Here is a 19628-nt window from a genome sequence, read left to right on the forward strand (position 1 = left end):
ATGTATCAACTAACAAATGTGAAAAACTATCAATAAAACATGAGAACTTTAAAAAAAAAAAAAAAAAAAAAATTTCACACGAAATGTTTAAACTTCTGAATACATACATCATATGTATACATGCAAATATGTGGCAATTTGTGACAAAATGATAATAGCATACATGTGCTAACATTCTATGGACAGTCTTAGGTGCAATGAAGCAGCAACCCAACAACTTCACAAAATAATTCCTATTCCATTGGGCCCATAACCTCCAAAATCAATCCAAACCTTCCTTTTGTGGTTATCAACATTGTGTTAAAATTTTATTGATCTCTATTTACTTATACTAGAGTTATTATCTGGAAACCATCTTTCTTCGGACGACGCTGACGACGACAACAACATGATACCAATATACGACCAAAACAAATTGATTTTTGTGGTTGCATAAAAAAACAAATATCATATAATGAGATCAAATAGCCTACACCAACACTTTTTTTACACATTTCATTTGATTATAATTTTGTGGGCTTGCTGGTAGTGCATTTGTGAATAATATGATCTTAAGAGATTGCAAATTAGATTTGTTGGTTTCTCGTCTCTCAAAAATACCCTTTCAACACATTACATATAACTTTTCAATGCACCAGTTTTGATACTAGATAAACTCTAATTTTTTACCAGAAACAACTAGATGTATCTTTTTTACTAATAAATATGATCTTGAGAGAAAAATCTCCCCTTTTGCAAATTAAATTTTTCGTCTCTCAAAAAATCCCTTTCAAGATCTAACACATTACATATCTATTCAATGCACCAGTCTGAATTTTTATAAATAATAAGAAGAAACAAATGCTAATGAAAATACTATCTCTTTTACTTATAAACTTCCCTTCAGAGCAAATCATCTATTACCTACATTAACGTGTCATTATCAATTACGTTCCAATAATCGAAGTAAACAAGCAACATTTAAACATCTATCATTGAGACAAAATCTCCCAGGAAATACGTAATTACTGCTGTCATTTTCATGGTAAAGTTTACCGTCAACTTATTCCCATGGAAACTTTTCCTCATATAGCAAAAATTACTTCTGATGTAGTTTGGATGCAATTTTCAACGAACAAAATTGTGAATTTATGGCAAATTATCTCTTTTTATTTCCTCCTAAATTCAATATGGTGTACATCAATGACATAATTATTCTCACGGACAAATCTTTAAAGGGGCATAACTACTTGAAAATTATGAAATAGCAGTCTGTCTAAAATTAATTGCAAGGACTAGCAGACTTCCTTCAAAGACCACCAAAGAAAAAGAGATTTAGAAATCTCTGATTAGTAATAACTTTTGTTGAAAGATATCTGTTAAGAAGGCTCAACCCAAGCAGAATTTTATCGGAATTGCAACTTTTTAAACCTACATTGCAGGAGAGATCTCTAATGTATATTGCGTTAGGTTAATAGAAACTCATAAACAGTGTTTTTCAAAACATTTGATCTGATTTCTGAAAATAAAAATTGCACACATAAAAATGGCTGATCAACACTCACATTAATTCAAATATTGGAGAAATCAATACGCTAAACCACCAGATAATTTGGGAACTTTATACATGTATATATAATATATACAGTGTTTTGACAACAATGCATCCAATTTTACTGGTACATGTACTATCAAACAACCTCCCGGTAGGCATCAAACATTCATCTTCTTTTTGGCACAAACATTTTTTTCTCAATTGCGATTAAAAACAGTCTTTATTTCAATAATAGATGCGAACAAAAAATTAGGTTTGAAATTCAATATTGTTATTACAGAGGGGCCAAAGATACCAGAGGGACATTAAAAACTCCTAGATCAAAAATAAACTGACAACGATAAATTTATAAATTTCCTCTCTAATGGAATCAAATCATTTTTTCTCTATATATTTTTTTTTCTTTTCAAGAAACATAATTTGTTCATTGAACACCTGACTGCAAACTAAAATGCCTACCTTAAGGCTTGCTGTCTTTCTTCTAAAGTTTCCTTCTTTTGGGGTGACGAGTCACTCATGACTAATGTAAATCCACTGATGAACCTTTACCATTTTCCCTATTTCAAAAAAAGGAAAAAGGATTTAAAACACTAACAAATTACTGCATAGCAGGTTATTTTTTCAGTAGTAAAATTTTGCAATTTTTATTAAATAAGGTATACAAAATATTTTGGCGGAATTCAATGCATTTATCTAAACCTTTGCATGTGCAATTTCAAATTGGCAGAATCTGTGAAAATAAGACAAAATTTATGTTATTACCATCCACTTACCAATACTGAATGATGTATCAAATGTAAGTGGATTTCATAGGTACGGGGGAACCACGAATTTAGATATTCAAAGAATTACAAATTTTCTAAAGGCATGAATGCAGAATTTGCAGAAACCACGAAATTAAATATCCACGAACATGTAAGTTTTCCTCAATCCACGAAAATTGATACCCACGAAAATAAATGAATCCACAGTATTTGAAGCCAATTTCACAAGTATAATTAAAAGGGTTTTGTTAAAATTTATATCAATTGTTATCTTGAATTTTTCAAGGATTTTGACTGATGGAATTCAACCTAATCTACCAAATATTTTATTTCTTTTCCCTAAAACATCCTATTTTTTCCACCTGACATTAAAAACAGCATAAGTTGATCGAATTAACTATATTAAAATAACTTGTTTAAAAAATTCTGTACCTAGGTTACCCTTTTGTCATTAGACATCTTTGCTTTCCTTCAGAATCTTTTGACTCTAATTACAAAATGTAAAATGAATTTCTCTCTTTTAAAAAAGATTACTTATAGTATATATGTTAATATTAAACTCATATACCTTCTTCTGATTACAAAAGTTCATCTCTGTTTCAGTCAAGAGATTAATACAGCGTGATTATGCGATCGTTACTAGAATAATTAGTGTCTGGGATTTTCCAGTGGAAAGAAGCTCATTTCATTTATAGACAAGGTGATATCAATATTTCAAAGGGGATTTATCATGCATATTCTACATTGCAAATTATACAAAAGTACATTCTTGAAAATTAGAAAATGGGGCCAATTCATTATACATGTATCATTGTCTCTTTGACACATTCCCAATTTCCATTCTCAATTTTATTATCATTAGGTGTTTCCACTTTTTTATACATGTGGAAAGACCCAATTTATTTATTCTGATTAATATTTTTTCTTCATCCGTCAAATTTTTTCTTGGGATGTTTTGTGGTTTCGCAAGATGTTGCTTAGAATTTTTGCATATATGATATCAAAACTGACCCTGTTTAACCGAACACTTCATATAGGAAGAATTTTTTCCCCAAACACTGTTTTTCATGTGTGCACATCTCCTTAGCAATAGTAAAAGATTACAACAAAATTATTTCACCAATTTTCTCACTACTTCCTCAGGATTTGAAAAATAATTTTAACCAAGCCATCCAAAGACTTGATAAGTTGATATGAGAGTTATTTCCCCTTATGCATTTGATATAAATGATATGCATTTGCAACTGGTAGTATATATATAAACCATTAGTGAATTAAAGTGATAGACCTAGGGTCTGTTGATTTGAGGTCCTTGGTCCACAATAAAGAAAATTAGGTCAAAGTCAAAGGTCATGTTGTGATTTGTTTACCTTCAGTTCATATTGCTTCGACAGAGTTATAAATATCCACAAAACAATTTAATCAAAATGAAAACTGACCGCTATAATACAGCCAAAAATGCTGAAAGTGGAATTAAACCACTAACAAACAATCAATTGAAAGGAATTATTCAGCATGTCTGAAAACTTAAACCTTTCAATTACAAATAAGAAAATATGATTCAAATTCCTTTTTACTTCTGTATAGCAGACTCAGAGGCGGATTTAGGAGGGGGGCCCAGGGGGCCTGGGCCTCCCCTTTTTTTTTTTAAATATGTTTGCTAATATAGGGAATCAGTGAAGCGTGACTGGAGCGGGCCCCCTCTTAGGTCAGTCAGTGGGTCCCCACTTATGAAAATTTCTGGATCCACCACTGACAATGACTGAGACTAAAAAGCCTTAAACTTTTTGTTTTTCAATTCTAAATATTTAAGTAGAACTTTAAATATAAGAGTAAGATGTGGTATGAATACCAATTGAGAAAAATCTCCATAAAAGACTACATGTATATTACACAGAAATTACCAACTTTAATTAAGACACTGTACAGCCTTCAACAATAATTAAAAACCCATACCGCAGTCAGCTTTATAAAAGGGCCCTGAAAAGACAATTCAACCGAGAAAACTAACAGCCTGATTCATGCTGAAAATAATGAATGAAAAAACAAATATAATAAATAGCAACAAACTTATCATATTGCACATTAAAACTATTGGTCCATGCCAAATATTTTCTTTGCATATATATCTAGGATTTTGTCTTGCGCACACCTACTAATTACATGTAGGCTAATTTTTCAAAATATTTAAACATCTTAACACAGAAATTCCAAAAGTGGTTTTAAGACATACATGTACCTTGACAAAATTAAGGAATCAAGTTGAGAAAATAATCCTAGTTTGCCTTTCATCTTCAGACATTGTTCTTTTCCGTTGGAGTAATTTGTCATCAAGAAACATGTATGTCACTTTTCAAAAAGATCCTTATAAAACTAATAGAAAGGCTATTCAAATTACAGCTTTTTTTTCCCCATTTCTGGCTTACAGACTGATACTGTAGGATTATCAAATCGTTAGATGAATAATTAGTGTCTCGTATTTTCCGGTGCTAATAAGCTTATGTCATTTACAGGAGTATCATCTTGCAGTTTTATAAAGATATATATATATATATATATATATATGTAGATGTTTAAGGAATGACTGTAATATTTTTGTGTTTATGAAGAAATAACACCAAAAATGTGGTGCACACTGAATAACCTGTGTAGTGGGTTATTATAATAAAATTAACTGTACCAATTTTCTTGCACTAGATGCGCATTTCAACAATACATGCCTCTTCAGTGATGCTCATGGCCAAAATATTTGAAATCCAAAGCTAATATAAAAGATGAAGATCTAGAGCTATAATCAAAAAGGTCCAAAAAGTATAGCCAAATCTGTGAAAGGAATCAGAGCTTTGCATGAGGGAGATAAAGTGCATTTTTTATGCTATTTGGAATAGACAAAACAATGTGTCCATAGTACACAAATGCCCCAATCACACAATCACTTTCTATGTTTATTTGACTGTGAAATGTGAAATGTGGTCAAAACTCTAATTTTGCATTCAAATTAGGGACATGTGTACAAAGTTTCAAGTTGGTAGGACTTCAACTTCGTCGAAAACTACCTTGATCAAAACTTTAAATTGAAGCAAGACAGACGAACGAACAGATGGACGAACGAAAGGACACACAGACCAAAAAACATAATGCCCATAAATGGGGCATAAAAATATCACAGTCATTCCTTATAATTTAATTCTATATTCCATTTTAGACTGGAGCAAATCATGAAAAAACATTGATGACGTCACCTTCAAATGACAAAATTATGTCTATCAATTTTTAAAAAAGACCCATAAAGACAATTTTAAAAGTACAGTCTATAAAATATCACAACATACTGGAGCAGCTCATGAAGCATACCTTTGTATAACTCTTGTTCCCAACCTTATTTTATAGAAGTGAATTATATTTCGAACAAGGTGAAAGTGTGAACAGAATGAATATGATAACTTTTGTCATTGGACGATTGTGGGCTTACATGTAACTTAAGAAGCCAGTGGCAGATACAGTTATTCTCATAAGATAATCAATCAAGTTTTTCCAAGGAAAGGGGGGGGGGGGGCTAACACTCCCCCCTCTATAAATCTGCCTATAGAAGCAATCTAATTTCATTAAAGATCCAGTGTTCACTCTCCACCCTAAGGATATGAAAACATTTGCTTCTTCTTTCTATTTCAAAGACCTTTCATGATTCCGTTTTTCCCCTTATGATATACACCTTTAAAAAATGTTTAAATATTTGTGGGCAGGAATTTCTTTGGCTGATGTGATATATACCAGCACAGAAAGTAGAATGCCAGACGTGGATCCAGAGAGGGGGGGGGGGGGGGGGGGGGGGGGTGTTCCAGGGGTTGGAACCCCCCTTTTTTTGGATGATCAATGCATTTGAATGGGGACATTTAGTTGAAACCCCCCCTTTGTCATGGGTTAGGAACCCCCCCTTTTTAAAATGGCTGGATCCGCCCCTGAATGCAGTGTTGTCTAAATCATTATAGGCAAATAAAATTGAGAATGGAATTGGGTATGTGTCAAAGAGACAACAACCTGACCAAAGAGTAGAAAACAGCCATAAGCTACCAACGAGTCTTCAACACAGTGAGAAAATCAAGCAGCCAGAGGTGTGCTTCAGCTGGCCCCTAAACTCAAATATACAATGTATGTACTAGTTCAGTGATAATGGACATACAGGGGGATCCACATGATCCAGGGCCAGGGGGATCCTGGATGAGAACCTTTATTTTATAGTAGACCAGGCCACTTCAAAGTTAGTGTGCATTTTCATCAAAAATTTGGTTTTAGTGAACATCATTCATGCATTTAGGGGTATCATCACTTCCAATGTTGAGTGAGCAGCTGAATAGCATGAATAAATCAGTAAATTAAATTTCTGCAAAATTACCATAACTAAGACCATGAAGACACACATGACACATCAACATCAAAAGTGCAAGGAAACAGGTGACAAATCATTTGCAAAGAACAGATTTTTGTCAGCTAGTCAGAAGAAATAAAGATTCCACCACTGCAACAAGTGTGTTACGATATTTCTCAACTTGAGACAGTCTAACATGTCTAATAATATTTAAAGTGTGAGGCTTGCCAAGCTGTGTAAATAATTGAAATTTAACTGTTGAGAGTGGGGAAATATCATAATACACATTAGTTTAAGTGGTCGAATCTGTTTCTCTTATGATTTTTATCCTTCATTTTCAATGCCGATCAACTTCGTACTTTATTTGGCCTTTTAAACATTTTTTTATTTGTCCGATTCATGTATCCCGCTTAATACACTATGAACGCAAGCAATTCTCATTTTTTGTAATTTCCCGTGTCCTGCTAGACTTCATTTCCTGTTTTCATAACACAATAATTTGACTGTTATGTGTCATGTTTACAAAATATAGGCAATCCTGCGTCACGCTTAGACTACAATGAGACCCACTTTGAAAGGGTATTGCAGGTTGACTGTTTATTTTAGAATATCTGTGCGACAGATATCTCTAGATGTATTTAACCAATTGTCATAATCATTCTCCTGTCCTTTTTCAAAGAAAGAGACCAACCATCAAATATATAGTTCCTATGAGCATGATGAGTAACACAATGTGTGCCACGTGTGAAAAACTAGTCCAAATAATAATGACGTCTTGAAAGGCTATTATAATTTTTTCTTTGGCGCCTTACTTTGAAGTGAGGCTATTATAATTTTTTTCACAGAAAAAAATTATAATAGCCTTTCAAGACGGCATAATTATTTGGACTAGTGAAAAACATGAAATCACCCAAAGTTTACATGTATCATGTGTATAGTAAGGGTTCCTGTTGATCTGTCTTTAGTATTTTATTATTGTGTTTACAAAAGTGGCCTGAAAATGTTATGACCAACATGACCAAATCCCATGAAAATATCACTTTGTATTAAGTATTCTACAAATAATTCACGAGGTTCTCAAGGTACTGGGAGAAAACACTAGCGGAATCTCATGAATTTAAACAATTCTGAAAGTTGCTAGTGTGTAGGTGTCAGTGGTCATTTGGTCAAAACATTTTCTGGACACTGTTTTATCAAAATAAATGATAAATAATGTGATGACAGCTTCATCTGATAAGATCATTGTCTAAATAATACATCTTTTTATCAAATTAGCGTGTTGGTAATGTTACAGAAGTCCGTACCTTTAAGTTTTCTGTGAATATTTTTCACCTACAGAGCTAAATGAATATGTGGTCGCCATATTGTAGATCCGATATCGATTTGCGAGTTACGTAACACAACACAGAACTTGAGCAAAAAATAACGATTCCCTGTTGTTGAAAAGTTGCATTGGTATTTGCAAGGGGCTTATAAAATATAGTTTACAATGCATGTGCAATAATCTTGCAAATAATGCTGTTCATGCAGAGAAATTAGATATTTTTTACTTTTGCAGAATCAGGGCCTCTTTCGCTAAGTGACCGGAAGTCATTTTTCTAATATTTTTTCGTCCCCGTAAAATTCCGTACGAAAGTAATAAGTCTCACAAAATATGCCAAATTATAAACAGAGACGAACATTTTTTTTAGTATACACAATAAACATGGAGGGATGGATATCTTTACATTAAGACGTAAATTGTAAATATTTTGTAGACTATTTTTTTTTAAATATGTAAGTATACCGGCTTTGGAAGTGCTCCACAGACAGGAGGAATTACCTGTGTAATGGATGCGGTTTGGGTAGTATAAATTCAATTAATAAATGTTTAATTATTTTATGTTTAATTAGATTTTAAAGGTTTATTTTATGTTTAATTAAATTTTAAAGGTTTATTTTATATTTAATTTGATTTTGACAACTATAGGTCACCGTGCGGCCTTCAACAATGAGCAAAGCCCATACCGCATAGTCAGCTATAAAAGGCCCCGATAAGTCAATGTAAAACAATTCAAACGAGAAAACCAACGGCCTTATTTATAAAAAAAAAATGAACGACAAACAATTATGTAACACATAAAAAAACGACAACCACTGAGTTACAGGCTCGACGACGACGGAATGTAGTATTGCTATGTATCAATTTTGCGACAAAAGATGCAGGCTCGTCAAAAATGCAAAGTAATCAGAATAACACAGACTGCCGGAAACAAAGAAATCACTGAAAAGATGTCTCATACAATTTTCATGAATTTAAACTAGATAACGTTGATGCAAGCATAACCACCAGCAACAACGTATCCCGGGAAAGAGACATGGATAACGATTGTAGGCAAAGCTAATAAAACATAGGGATTTATTCAAGGAAATCTGAAAGAAAGCACTACTGCATATACAGCCATGGTAAGACCTTCGGTGGAGTATATATCTGCACAGAAGTTGGAATCCTTGAAGCCAAAAAAAATCAAATCATTAGAACAAGTTAAAATGCGGAACAACAATTTGTCCATAACAACTACTCAAACCGAACACCTGGCTGCGTAACACACATAGTGAAATACTTTGTATAAAGTCGTTTTGGCTCACTTTGTAAAGTTGTTTCGGCCATACTGTGTAAAGTCATTTCTGACATACAGTGCATACTTTGTATAAAGTCGTTTCGGCCATACTTTGGATAAAGTCGTTTCGGTCATACATTTTGTAAAGTCGTTTCGGCCATACTTTGTATAAAGTCGTTACGGCCATACTTTGTATAAAGTCGTTTCGGCCATACTTTGTAAAGTCGTTTAGACTAAACTTTGTATAATGTCGATTCGGTAAAATTTTGTATAAAATTGTTTCGGCCATACTTTGTAAAGTTGTTTAGGCCAAACTTTGTATAAAGTCGTTTTGAAGACCCATTGGTGGCCTTCGGTTGTTGTTTCTTTGACACATTCCCCACTTCCATTCTCAATTATATTTGTATAAAATTGTTTGGGCCATACTTTGTAAAAAGTCGTTTCGGCCATACTTTGTATAAAATTGTTTAGACCAAACTTTGTATAATGTCGTTTCGGTTATATTTTGTATAAAATTGTTTCGGCCATACTTTGTAAAGTTGTTAAGCCAAACTTTGTATTAAGTCGGTTTGAAGACCCATTGGTGGTCTTGGGTTGTTGTCTCTTTAACACATTCCCCATTTCCATTCTTAAACATATTTGTAACTGAAAGTCGATCGCCAGTACTATGTATGATATTTGTTTAGACTAAACTTTGTATAATGTCGTATCGGTTATACTTTGAATAAAGTCGTTATGGCCATATTTTGTAAAAGTCGTTTAGGCCAAATTATGTATAAAATCGTTTTTGAAGACCCATTGGTGGCCTTCGGTTGTTGTCTCTTTGACATTTTCCCCACTTTCCGTGATTCCCAATTATATTTGTATGAAATTGTTTGGGCCATACTTTGTGAAAATTCGTTTTCGGCCATACTTTGTATAAAATTGTTTAGGCCAAACTTTGAATAAAGTCGTTTCGGTACCGGTTATACTTTGTATAAAGTCGTTTCGGCCATTCTTTGTAAAGGCGTTATTGGGCCATACTTTGTATAAAGTCGTTTCGGTCATACTTTCACGATAAAGTCGTTAAGCCGAACTTTGTATAAAGTCGTTTTGGAGACCCATTGGTGGCCTTGGGTTGTAGTCTGCTCTATGGTTGGGTTGGTAATTTGACTCAAATTAACAACCCAACCATAGAACAGACTACACCTGAAGAATGACACATTCCCCACTTCCATTCTCAATTATATTTGTATAAAATTGTTTGGGTCATACTTTGTGAAAAGTCGTTTCGGCCATACTTTGTAAACAGTTGTTTAGACTAAACTTTGTATATTGTCGTTTCGGGAATACTTTGTATAAAATTGTTTGGGCCATATTTTGTAAAAAGTCGTTTCGGCCATACTTTGGATAAAATTGTTTAGACTAAACTTTGTATAATGTCGTTTCGGTTATACTTTGTATAAAGTCGTTTCGGTCATACTTTGTATAAAGTCTTTTTGAAGACCCATTAGTGGCCTTCGGTTGTTGTCTGCTCTATGGTTGGATTGTTAATTTAACACATTCCCCATTTCCATTCTCAATTATGTTTGTATAAAATTGATTGGGCCATAATTTGTAAAAAGTCGTTTCGGCCATACTTTATATAAAATTGTTATGACTAATCTTTGTATAAAATTGTTTCGGCCATACTTTGTAAAGTCGTTTAGTCCATACTTTGTAAAGTCGTTTAGGCCATACTTTGTAAAGTTGTTTAGGCCAAACTTTGTATTAAGTCGTTTTGAAGACCCATTGGTGGCCTTCGGTTGTTGTCTCTTTGACACATTCCCCACTTCCATTCTTAATTATATTTGTATAAAATTGTTTAGGCCAAACTTTGAATAAAGTCGTTTCGGCCTTTCTTTGTAAAGGCGTTTCAGCCATACCGTATTGTATAATGTCGTTTCGGCCATACTTTATATAAAAGTATTTCGGCCATACTTTGAATACAGTCGTTTCGGTCTGATATTACTATAAGACATATACATGTTATAGTAATCTCATCTTCGACCATACTTCGTGATTATTAAGTATAGTCAGGGGTGTGGGGATCAAAGCGTTATGATGTACTTGAAAGACTCCAGTATAGAGCAATCCGAACTTTCTTGGGTGTTGGAAAAACCTCGCCGATTCCAGCAATAACAGGTGATATGGGATGGACTCCTATACTTGTAAACAATCAATGTAACATAGTTGGTTTATGGTGTAGACTTATGAAGTTGCCTGATTTCAGGATCAGTCGTAAAGTGTTCCTTTAGGATATCGATCTTTCCACACGCTACAAGAACACCTGGTTCAACAGTGTTAAAACAATATTGAACAATAGTGTTCTATCAGGCTTAATTAACTGTACACACAACCACGATACAATCTCAACAAAATACGTAATTGAATCCGTTAAAACTAAACTGGTAGATACTTTCAAAAGTGAATGGACTATTAATGTTCAGAACATGCCAAAACTAAGAACATACAAGTTACTTAAGACAGAATTTTGTACTGAACCGTATGTTAAAAAGTTCCTTTCCAGAAAACAACGATCGAGTATAGCTAGAATTCGATGCGGTACACTACCTTTAGAAGTCGAACGAGGTCGATATCGAAATATTCCGGCCGACCGGAGAATCTGTAAAGTGTGCAACTCCAATATGACTGAAGATGAAATCCATTTTTTGTTTTTTTGTAACCGTTACTCTGTTAGAAGGAACGAATTCAGACAAGAACTCGCCTCAGTTAACTTTGACTCCCCAGAAGAAACACTAAAAGAACTGTTCACCAGCAACCCAAAAACAGTGGCAAACTTTATCATAGACTGTTTAAGGATAAGACAAGATGTTATATAAACATTTTTACTTTAACAAAACTACAAGACTTAAAAACTGTAACACTTAATATTTTATATCAAATCAAATGTAGCTATACATGTATAATAATGTTTTGAAATGACAGTGCTTCGTAAGCCTATAAGGCTGGCTGAAAATAACAATGTTCATATCATATGTATTATATAATGGCAATTCAGGTTGCACTTTAATAAATTATTTATTCATTCATTCATATAGTTTCGGCCATGGTATATGATTGTAATAAAAGAAAAGGGGAGATAATTGCGTTTAGAATCAGAAATAATAATAATAAAATCATGTTAAAAATAATTTATCTCTTTGTTTTAATTAAAGGATGTTATAAATGTTGACTTTGGTAAAAACAAGAATTTTGTATAGTAAACAGATTTTGAATCGCCTGGTTTATCGTTTTCTCTTACGCTGTGAGACTTTGCTACTCGCCACTGCTATACAAACAAATCTTGACAAAACATTTATTTTTATAACAAGATCCTGAGTATTGTTAGTGAAAAGTGATACTGTAAACCAACTTATTTTCGCGGATACTTTATTTCATGTTTTACCCTTTCTAGATTCCTTTGCGGCAATTTAATTTGGCGAATGTCTAATTTATTTGATGTAGTTGAATGAGGAAAGATCCAAAGTATGTATATTAGCGACAATTTATATTCGCGAGCGGCGTTATTTTTCTACTCGCGAAATTCGGGAAAATAAATCGCTCGTGAAAATAAGTTGGTTTACAGTATATCATAAATTGTGATATGGTAAACCATCAAAATTCTATAACAAAAAATCATAAAAAAAACAAAAATGAGAAAAACTTGGTGACCTAGCTATCATTTCTATTTCATCTTTGAACACGTCACAATACTGCATGTTGGCACAAATTTATATTTTTTCGTGTTTAACTTAATGCGTAAAATCAATATGTCGACGAGCTTAAAGCATGACCAAAACGACTTGTGGACGAGCTCACGGCATAGTTATGTGCTGGTTGAAATGACTCGCTTTTCAAGAATATAACCAAAAAGTGTATATTGGATACAGGACTTTTTTTAAGCTACATGCAGGGTGATAAAAAATAGAGTAGATTATACATGGAAAAACAACCGGTGTGTGATAGAAAGAAAGCTAAACGATATAATTTTAAGATAACATATGAGAAGATTGGTTAGAGGTATAGGGGGAGGGTTGTGTTGATCGTGTTTTATTTTATTTTTTAGAAAAACAAAGGATCATTTATATGTTTCGGGGCATTGTGTGACGTCCATTTTCACTGAACTAGTACACATTTTGTTTAGGGGCCAGCTGAAGCCCGCCTCCAGTTGCAGAATTTCCTCGCTGTGTTGAAGACCCCGGATGGTGGCATTCGGCTGTGTTCTGCTCTTTGGCGGGGTTATTGCCTCTTTGGAACATTCATATAACCATATAGTAACTAACTAAATATAACTAGTATATTATATACATATACATATTCATGGATCTACAATCTGTCGATACCTGTAACTTGGCATTGCACAAGGTCATGTTTTTTTCTGGCTGTTGATGACGTCTTTACTCTAAATCCATTGGATGTTGGATGTGTACAGATTGATTGTTTAGTCTTAGATGCATGATTTTTTTATTAGTTGTTAGTGGCTTTGAACTTGCTGTCAGATAACTGCGAGTACTCTCAGATCTGTTCATTGTGTTCTTTTTGTGTCGGGATGTATAAGTACCCGGCCACGCGTACGTTCACTTGTATTTTAATTAAGCCTTTTTCGACTGATTTTTATAGTTCGTTCTTATGTTGTACTGTTATACCACTGTCCCAGGTTAGGGGGAGGGTTGGGATCCCGCTAACATGTTTAACTCCGCCACATTAATTATTTATGTTTGTGCCTGTCCCAAGTCAGGAGCCTACATGTAATTCAGTGTTGTCGTTTGTTTATGTGTTCAATATTTGTTTTTCGTTCATTTTTTACATAAATAAGGCCGTTAGTTTTCTCGTTTGAATTGTTTTACATTGTCTTATCTTGATCTTTATATTTGAATGCATTTTATATTATGAAATAACTACTCCTTTAGGTGAAGTGAAAATGTTTTTCTGTTGTGGCTTTGGTTTTCAATACGTTATTGCACTGTTTACAAGTATTACATTGGTGTTATTAATCAATATGTTGGTAAGAGGATAGACATGACAAAAAAGTACTCTCAAATTTTTTTCACTAAATGTCTTGAAATTTCTTTTATCTTCACTGTTATGCAAGAAACGTTCTGTGTTCAATGTTTAGTTTATCTGCCCTTTTGAAATCATTACTGACCAGTTCAATATGTACAGGGAGAACTATTTAACGGCTGACTTGAGTAACGGTAATAGGCTGGACATGAACTTCATATACGCTGATTAAATTCAGTTGGTAGAAAAAAAATGCTACATATAAAAACAAACTGAAGCTATGATTTTTCGTTAGAGTTGTAATCAACGTTCCAAGAAAGTCCCTTATGCCGATATTATGGCAATCAGAAAATAGCAAAAAAATCATTTGAAATGTGTTTCTCTGACACTGTACGCACATGAATTTCGCAAAAATCGGACTTCAATATATTTTAATCTTATCAAAATAGATCTGAATCGTGTTTAGTATTAATGTCCTGACTCGTAAATCCTACAAATTTTTCATTTAAGTCCTTACAGATGGAATTTCCATGAGAAATAAAAATGTTAAAACTGGCCGGTGTACTAAAAATTCGACATTTTTTTTAAATGACCCACACAATGTTGAGATCGGATGTATAAGTACAGAGCCACGTCAAATGGATACCTCCAAAACAGAAAAAATACAGACTAAACAGTAAAAGTAATATTCATAGTTTTTTAGTTTAAAAGAACACTATCAATGCACATTACTTAAAAGATGATAATCGACGTCAGTACCCAGAATCTAAACTTCAAGCCGTGATCGGCATCGTGAACTATTTGTGAAATTGATATGTGATAGTTATCAACAAGATCTTGATATTATTTACACTAGAATCTATACTTCTAGACCATAGTGTATTTTTTGTGAAGTTGATACGTAATATTTATCAACAAGGTCTCGGTAACTTGCACTGATCATTTTTTAGAAAAAGGACGAGACGTTCGTTGACATACCCCAGGTTCATCAACTTTCTGCTTAGACAATTGCAATTGATGACGTTTACTTAACAAAGTCTGAGTAGGAGCTGCATGCTCTTGAATACCCATATGCAGGTGAAGTTTGTATATGTGTTGCTGCTAAGGTGGGGAAACTGATACTTCCAACATTGAAATAGTCTCGTTTGTCATAGAAGTTCTACTACCGAGATGGCCGTGTATGTCAAATTTGAGGTATAAATATAGAAATGAGACACGTGGATGTCTGTCTGTTCAGTTGTTTCTTTAATTTATAGTTCTTAATGATATTTCAATGGAAACCAATCTGATAAGCCCACGTTTGAATTGTTAAGGAAAAAACACCACCAATAATCAAATGACTTGCATGGGTTCTTTGATCTTCCTGTTTTTGGCAAGTACCAGAAGTACCTCCGATTCATATGAAAATAAGAAGAGGTCGGCAAGGAGAGGCGCATAATTCGTTCCCATAGGAAATCCGACAATTTGTTGAAAAAGTCATACTCCAAATTCAACATATATGTTGTCAATAAGAATCTCCAGCATACTGATCACTTGTTCCTCTGTGTATCATGTTTTATCTATTGGATCACTATTATAACAAAATATGCCGTATGATTCCCGTATTGTATCCTTAAGTAATCATTGAATTTATAGCCGTATATATGCTACCCGGTATTTTATTTTAAAACGCTTTCTGGATCACTAATTTGAGACGATTTTCCAATTCACATGTGGAACGGTGGTATACATGCAGGGTTGAAAAATTAAAAGTTTTGATAGAACTGATATAGAAAAAGATTGAGATTTAAGATATCCAGAAGTTCTCAAAGTTAGTTTTTTTTTAATCCACATATGGTTGATACTGTCAACGTTTATGAGAGTTTGGATGGGTTAAATAATTAAAGAATAATGCCCTTAAAAAATGAAGATAGAGATTAACCGGGCAAAAAAAATGAAGATGAGAGAAAAAGGGGTCCATTTTTTGAAGATTAGAGAAAAAAAGGGGTGAAAAATAAATGTTTACAGAATAACAGACCACCCGGACCTCGCCTCCACCCCCCATCCAGACCCTCGTATATTTGTTCTGTTTAAAAGAAGTTCTACCTAAAACTTTGTTATGAACAATGTTATAATACCTATTCCTGTTGGAACACATATTCTATATACCATATATTCCGTTAGGAATGTACTGTAACTGTGATATGTATTCCTGTGGGCATCATATTCCAAAATATCAAGTTCTGCGGCCTTTTAGAACTCAAGTATAGTTATGTAAGAACTTCTATTCCGTGACATCATAGTGGTATACTTTTCCGAGTCTGTCAGAAGGACTCAGAATCCTTAAAATAAATAATATAAGTTCAGAGTTAGTTTTATTTCAGTTAATTAAGTTAACAGAAACAGAGACATATAATATTGTAATAGAAAGGCCGCAGAACTTGATATTTTGGAATATGATGCCCACAGGAATACATATCACAGTTACAGTACATTCCTAACGGAATAAATGGTATATAGAATAAGTGTTCCAACAGGAATAGGTATTGTTCATAACAAAGTTTTAGGTGGAACTTCTTTTAAACAGAGACATATAATATTGTATTATATGTCTCTGACAGAAACTACTAACTCACAAGAGCTTTTTGTGACAATAAAAAAAACATACAAATATTTTAAACAGTAAAACAATTCATGCAAAATAAATAACTGAAACAAGATAGCAGGCCCACTAAAAATCATTATAATGTGTTTGATTCAACAGTTCAAAGTTGATAAACTTGATATCGTCAATTCCGGAAAATACAAGTTTTTCCGATACCGACTTTTGCTTTTATATACAGAAGTAAACAAAAATTTTGTCGCCTTGTTTACTGAACTTCGAAGTTACAGATGAAGTAAATTTTATTTATAGGACCAGTATAACACGTTCCCAATATGTTTTGATAAGTCATTGCTTAAACACATAACTTCAGTTTTGTTTAAAAGCAAACTTTCAACTAAACGTAAAAATAGGGGGGTAGGCATGCCTGACACGATAGAATGTTGATGGTAAATTCACCCATCTACCACATTTTAACTAACGATTCGTGTCAAATTTTCCATGTTGACTGCTAATTAGTGAATTTTATGTTACCATTAAATTGAGATTGGCAATGCGGAATGTGTCAAAGAGAACAACCCAACCAAAGAGCAGACAACCATTAACCAATGGGTTTTCAATGCAGCCAGACAATCCAGCACCTGGAGGCGTGCTTGGGCAAGGTGCAAAAATGTGGCAGGGTTAAACATTTTTTTTAGATCTCAACCCTCCCCTATACCTCTAGCCAATGTAGAAAAAACAAACACATTATAATATGCACAATAAAACTCAGTTTAAAAGAAGTTTGAGTTTGATGTTAGAATAGGCTGAGACTACTATAACACAGAGATTGGTCACTCTCTGTACTGGCCAGTCAAATCGTATTTTCACGATGTCCACGGATGCGCGCGCATTCTGACTGATTAGACAAGAAGAAAGATCAGCCATTGTTTACAAGCGTGGTGCAAAATAATAACATATGTGGCTTATTAAGACGTTTTTATATCAGTAAGTATAATATTAAGATTAAAAATGTTAATTATTGTTTGAATATGTTCACATTAGCCTTATTTAGTGAATTTATAAGCGTAAATTTACAAATGAAACCTTGAAAATTTACCGCGTTTGACTTTTCAGTTCGTTAGAGCGACTCGAGTTATTTTGTAAATAGGTTAAATTCAGAGAAACAGTTGGTTTTCTAGATGGTATTAAAACTTTCTTTCATATTTTTTCTTTACACTGATGTATACTTTGTCATAATTTGATATACCAGCAAAAAGCTATTGATCCCTTTTTGTGGGGAGATTTACCACATGAAGGTTTTCAAAATGGCCGATGTAAATTTTGAGTCAATTTCTGTTGTGCTAGGATATAATTCAGTTGAATAATTTGTTTTCCCAAATGGCATAAAAACATTCCCTTGTATTTCTTCTTTCTACTAATGTTTACCCTGTCATAATTTGATATACCAGCAAAAAGCTATTGATCCCTTTTTGTGGGGAGATTTACCACATGAAGGTTTTCAAAATGGCTGATGTAAATTTTGAGTCAATTTCTGTTGTGCTAGGGTATAATTCAGTTGAATAATTTGTTTTCCCAAATGGCATTAAAACATTCCCTTGTATTCTTCCTTCTACTAATGTTTACTTTGTCATAATTTGATATACCAGCATACTGCTATTTACCCCTTTTTGTGTGTGTGTGTGGGGGGGGGGGGGGGGGGGGTCCCCATGATGAAGACTCCCAAATGAAAAATTTGAAAAAGGTAAGTTTGTCCACATTTTAAACAAATCCATCAATTTACCATGGCTATTAGTTTGTTTAAGTAAAGTTGCAGACCCTATTCTGAGTATTCATTTATCATGTTTATAGTCTAGAAGCATAAGTAAGTTTTCAATGTTACTGATTATAATTTTATTTATTGTAGAAATGCCTCTCCGAAAGAAATCCCGTTTGGGACGACTGAAAAAGAACAGCCATCAGAAAAAAGAACCAAAGCATAAAATTGGTAAGTTTGTTTTTCAACATGATAACATTTAAATATTTGCTGACTTATACCAATGAATAAGGTTTACTGTAATATCCATTACTTTATACATAGGTCACTGAGTTTATTGCATGTCTAATGCTGAAGAAAAATGCTTCATTCCCTTTGTCATTTAGGTGAACCCCATCTCTAAGGTGGTTATGTCTGAAGCACTTGTGGTTCCAAAATTTAATGCCTGCTGTCTGTGGTGTTTTCTCTGACAAATGTGTTATAATAGTCTCAGATGGCATACATGTAGGAAGTAAAGTTAACAAGTAAGACAAATAGTCTATTCAACTCTATCTTTTTTTTTTAATTTAGAATGCCAAAGAGGAAAAGATGTAGAAATTAACAAATGGAGTTAAAAAGAGAGTAATCCTCGACAATGAACAGCTGTTGGTACCAGTATGGAGGAGACATCTGTTCCAGTTTCAATCCACACTAAAGATGGAAAGAGAATGAAAAAATATGAACGCTTAAATTTGATTGTCATGCTGTTTCTTTTTCTAGCACCAGTGAAAGGCACAGAGCAACTGATTGCACAAGAAATTGAGATATTTGCAGTGAATGAGACACACAATAAAGATGAAGAATCTTGCCATCTCCCTTTCACTGTATGCAATTTATTACAAGTTATCATCGGTGATACATGTATATATCCTTAGCTGTACAGATACCGAAATTTGCATAACCCAGATCAGTTGCAGGCCTAGGGAAATTATCATAAAACTCTCAGTTATCATTGACAGTAACATT

The 19628-nt window shown here is 33.5% G+C and overlaps 2 protein-coding genes and 1 long non-coding RNA gene across 8 annotated transcripts in view; 2 read left to right on the forward strand and 1 right to left on the reverse strand.

Moving 5' to 3' along the window:
• The window catches only part of LOC134690816 (nuclear receptor coactivator 3-like), a 167689-nt gene extending 159451 nt beyond the window's left edge, over positions 1 to 8238 (reverse strand). For all 5 annotated transcript variants that reach the window (XM_063550904.1, XM_063550903.1, XM_063550901.1 and 2 more), the window contains exons 1-2: positions 7969 to 8238; positions 1994 to 2091 (exon numbers count right to left, since the gene is read on the reverse strand). In XM_063550904.1, the coding sequence (XP_063406974.1) occupies positions 1994 to 2052 (59 nt within the window). In that variant the 5' untranslated portion in view covers positions 2053 to 2091; positions 7969 to 8238. The remainder of the gene's footprint in view (positions 1 to 1993; positions 2092 to 7968) is intronic.
• An 8848-nt stretch (positions 8239 to 17086) lies between these two features.
• LOC134690817 (F-box only protein 10-like) overlaps positions 17087 to 19628 on the forward strand; it is a 36051-nt gene continuing 33509 nt past the window's right edge. The window contains exon 1 of one of the 2 annotated variants that reach the window (XM_063550913.1): positions 17087 to 17162. The gene's annotated coding sequence lies outside the window, so the exon portion shown is untranslated. Of the gene's footprint in view, positions 17185 to 19628 lie in introns of both variants that reach the window. The other variant, XM_063550914.1, reaches the window with a different exon arrangement.
• Positions 17691 to 19580, forward strand: LOC134689582 (uncharacterized). Its single transcript, XR_010101871.1, has 3 exons — positions 17691 to 17854; positions 18774 to 18854; positions 19194 to 19580. It is a non-coding gene; the product is annotated as an uncharacterized LOC134689582 (long non-coding RNA).

The sequence above is a fragment of the Mytilus trossulus genome, chromosome 11 (genome assembly GCF_036588685.1).
Source record: "Mytilus trossulus isolate FHL-02 chromosome 11, PNRI_Mtr1.1.1.hap1, whole genome shotgun sequence".
Taxonomy (NCBI): Eukaryota; Metazoa; Mollusca; class Bivalvia; order Mytilida; family Mytilidae; genus Mytilus; species Mytilus trossulus.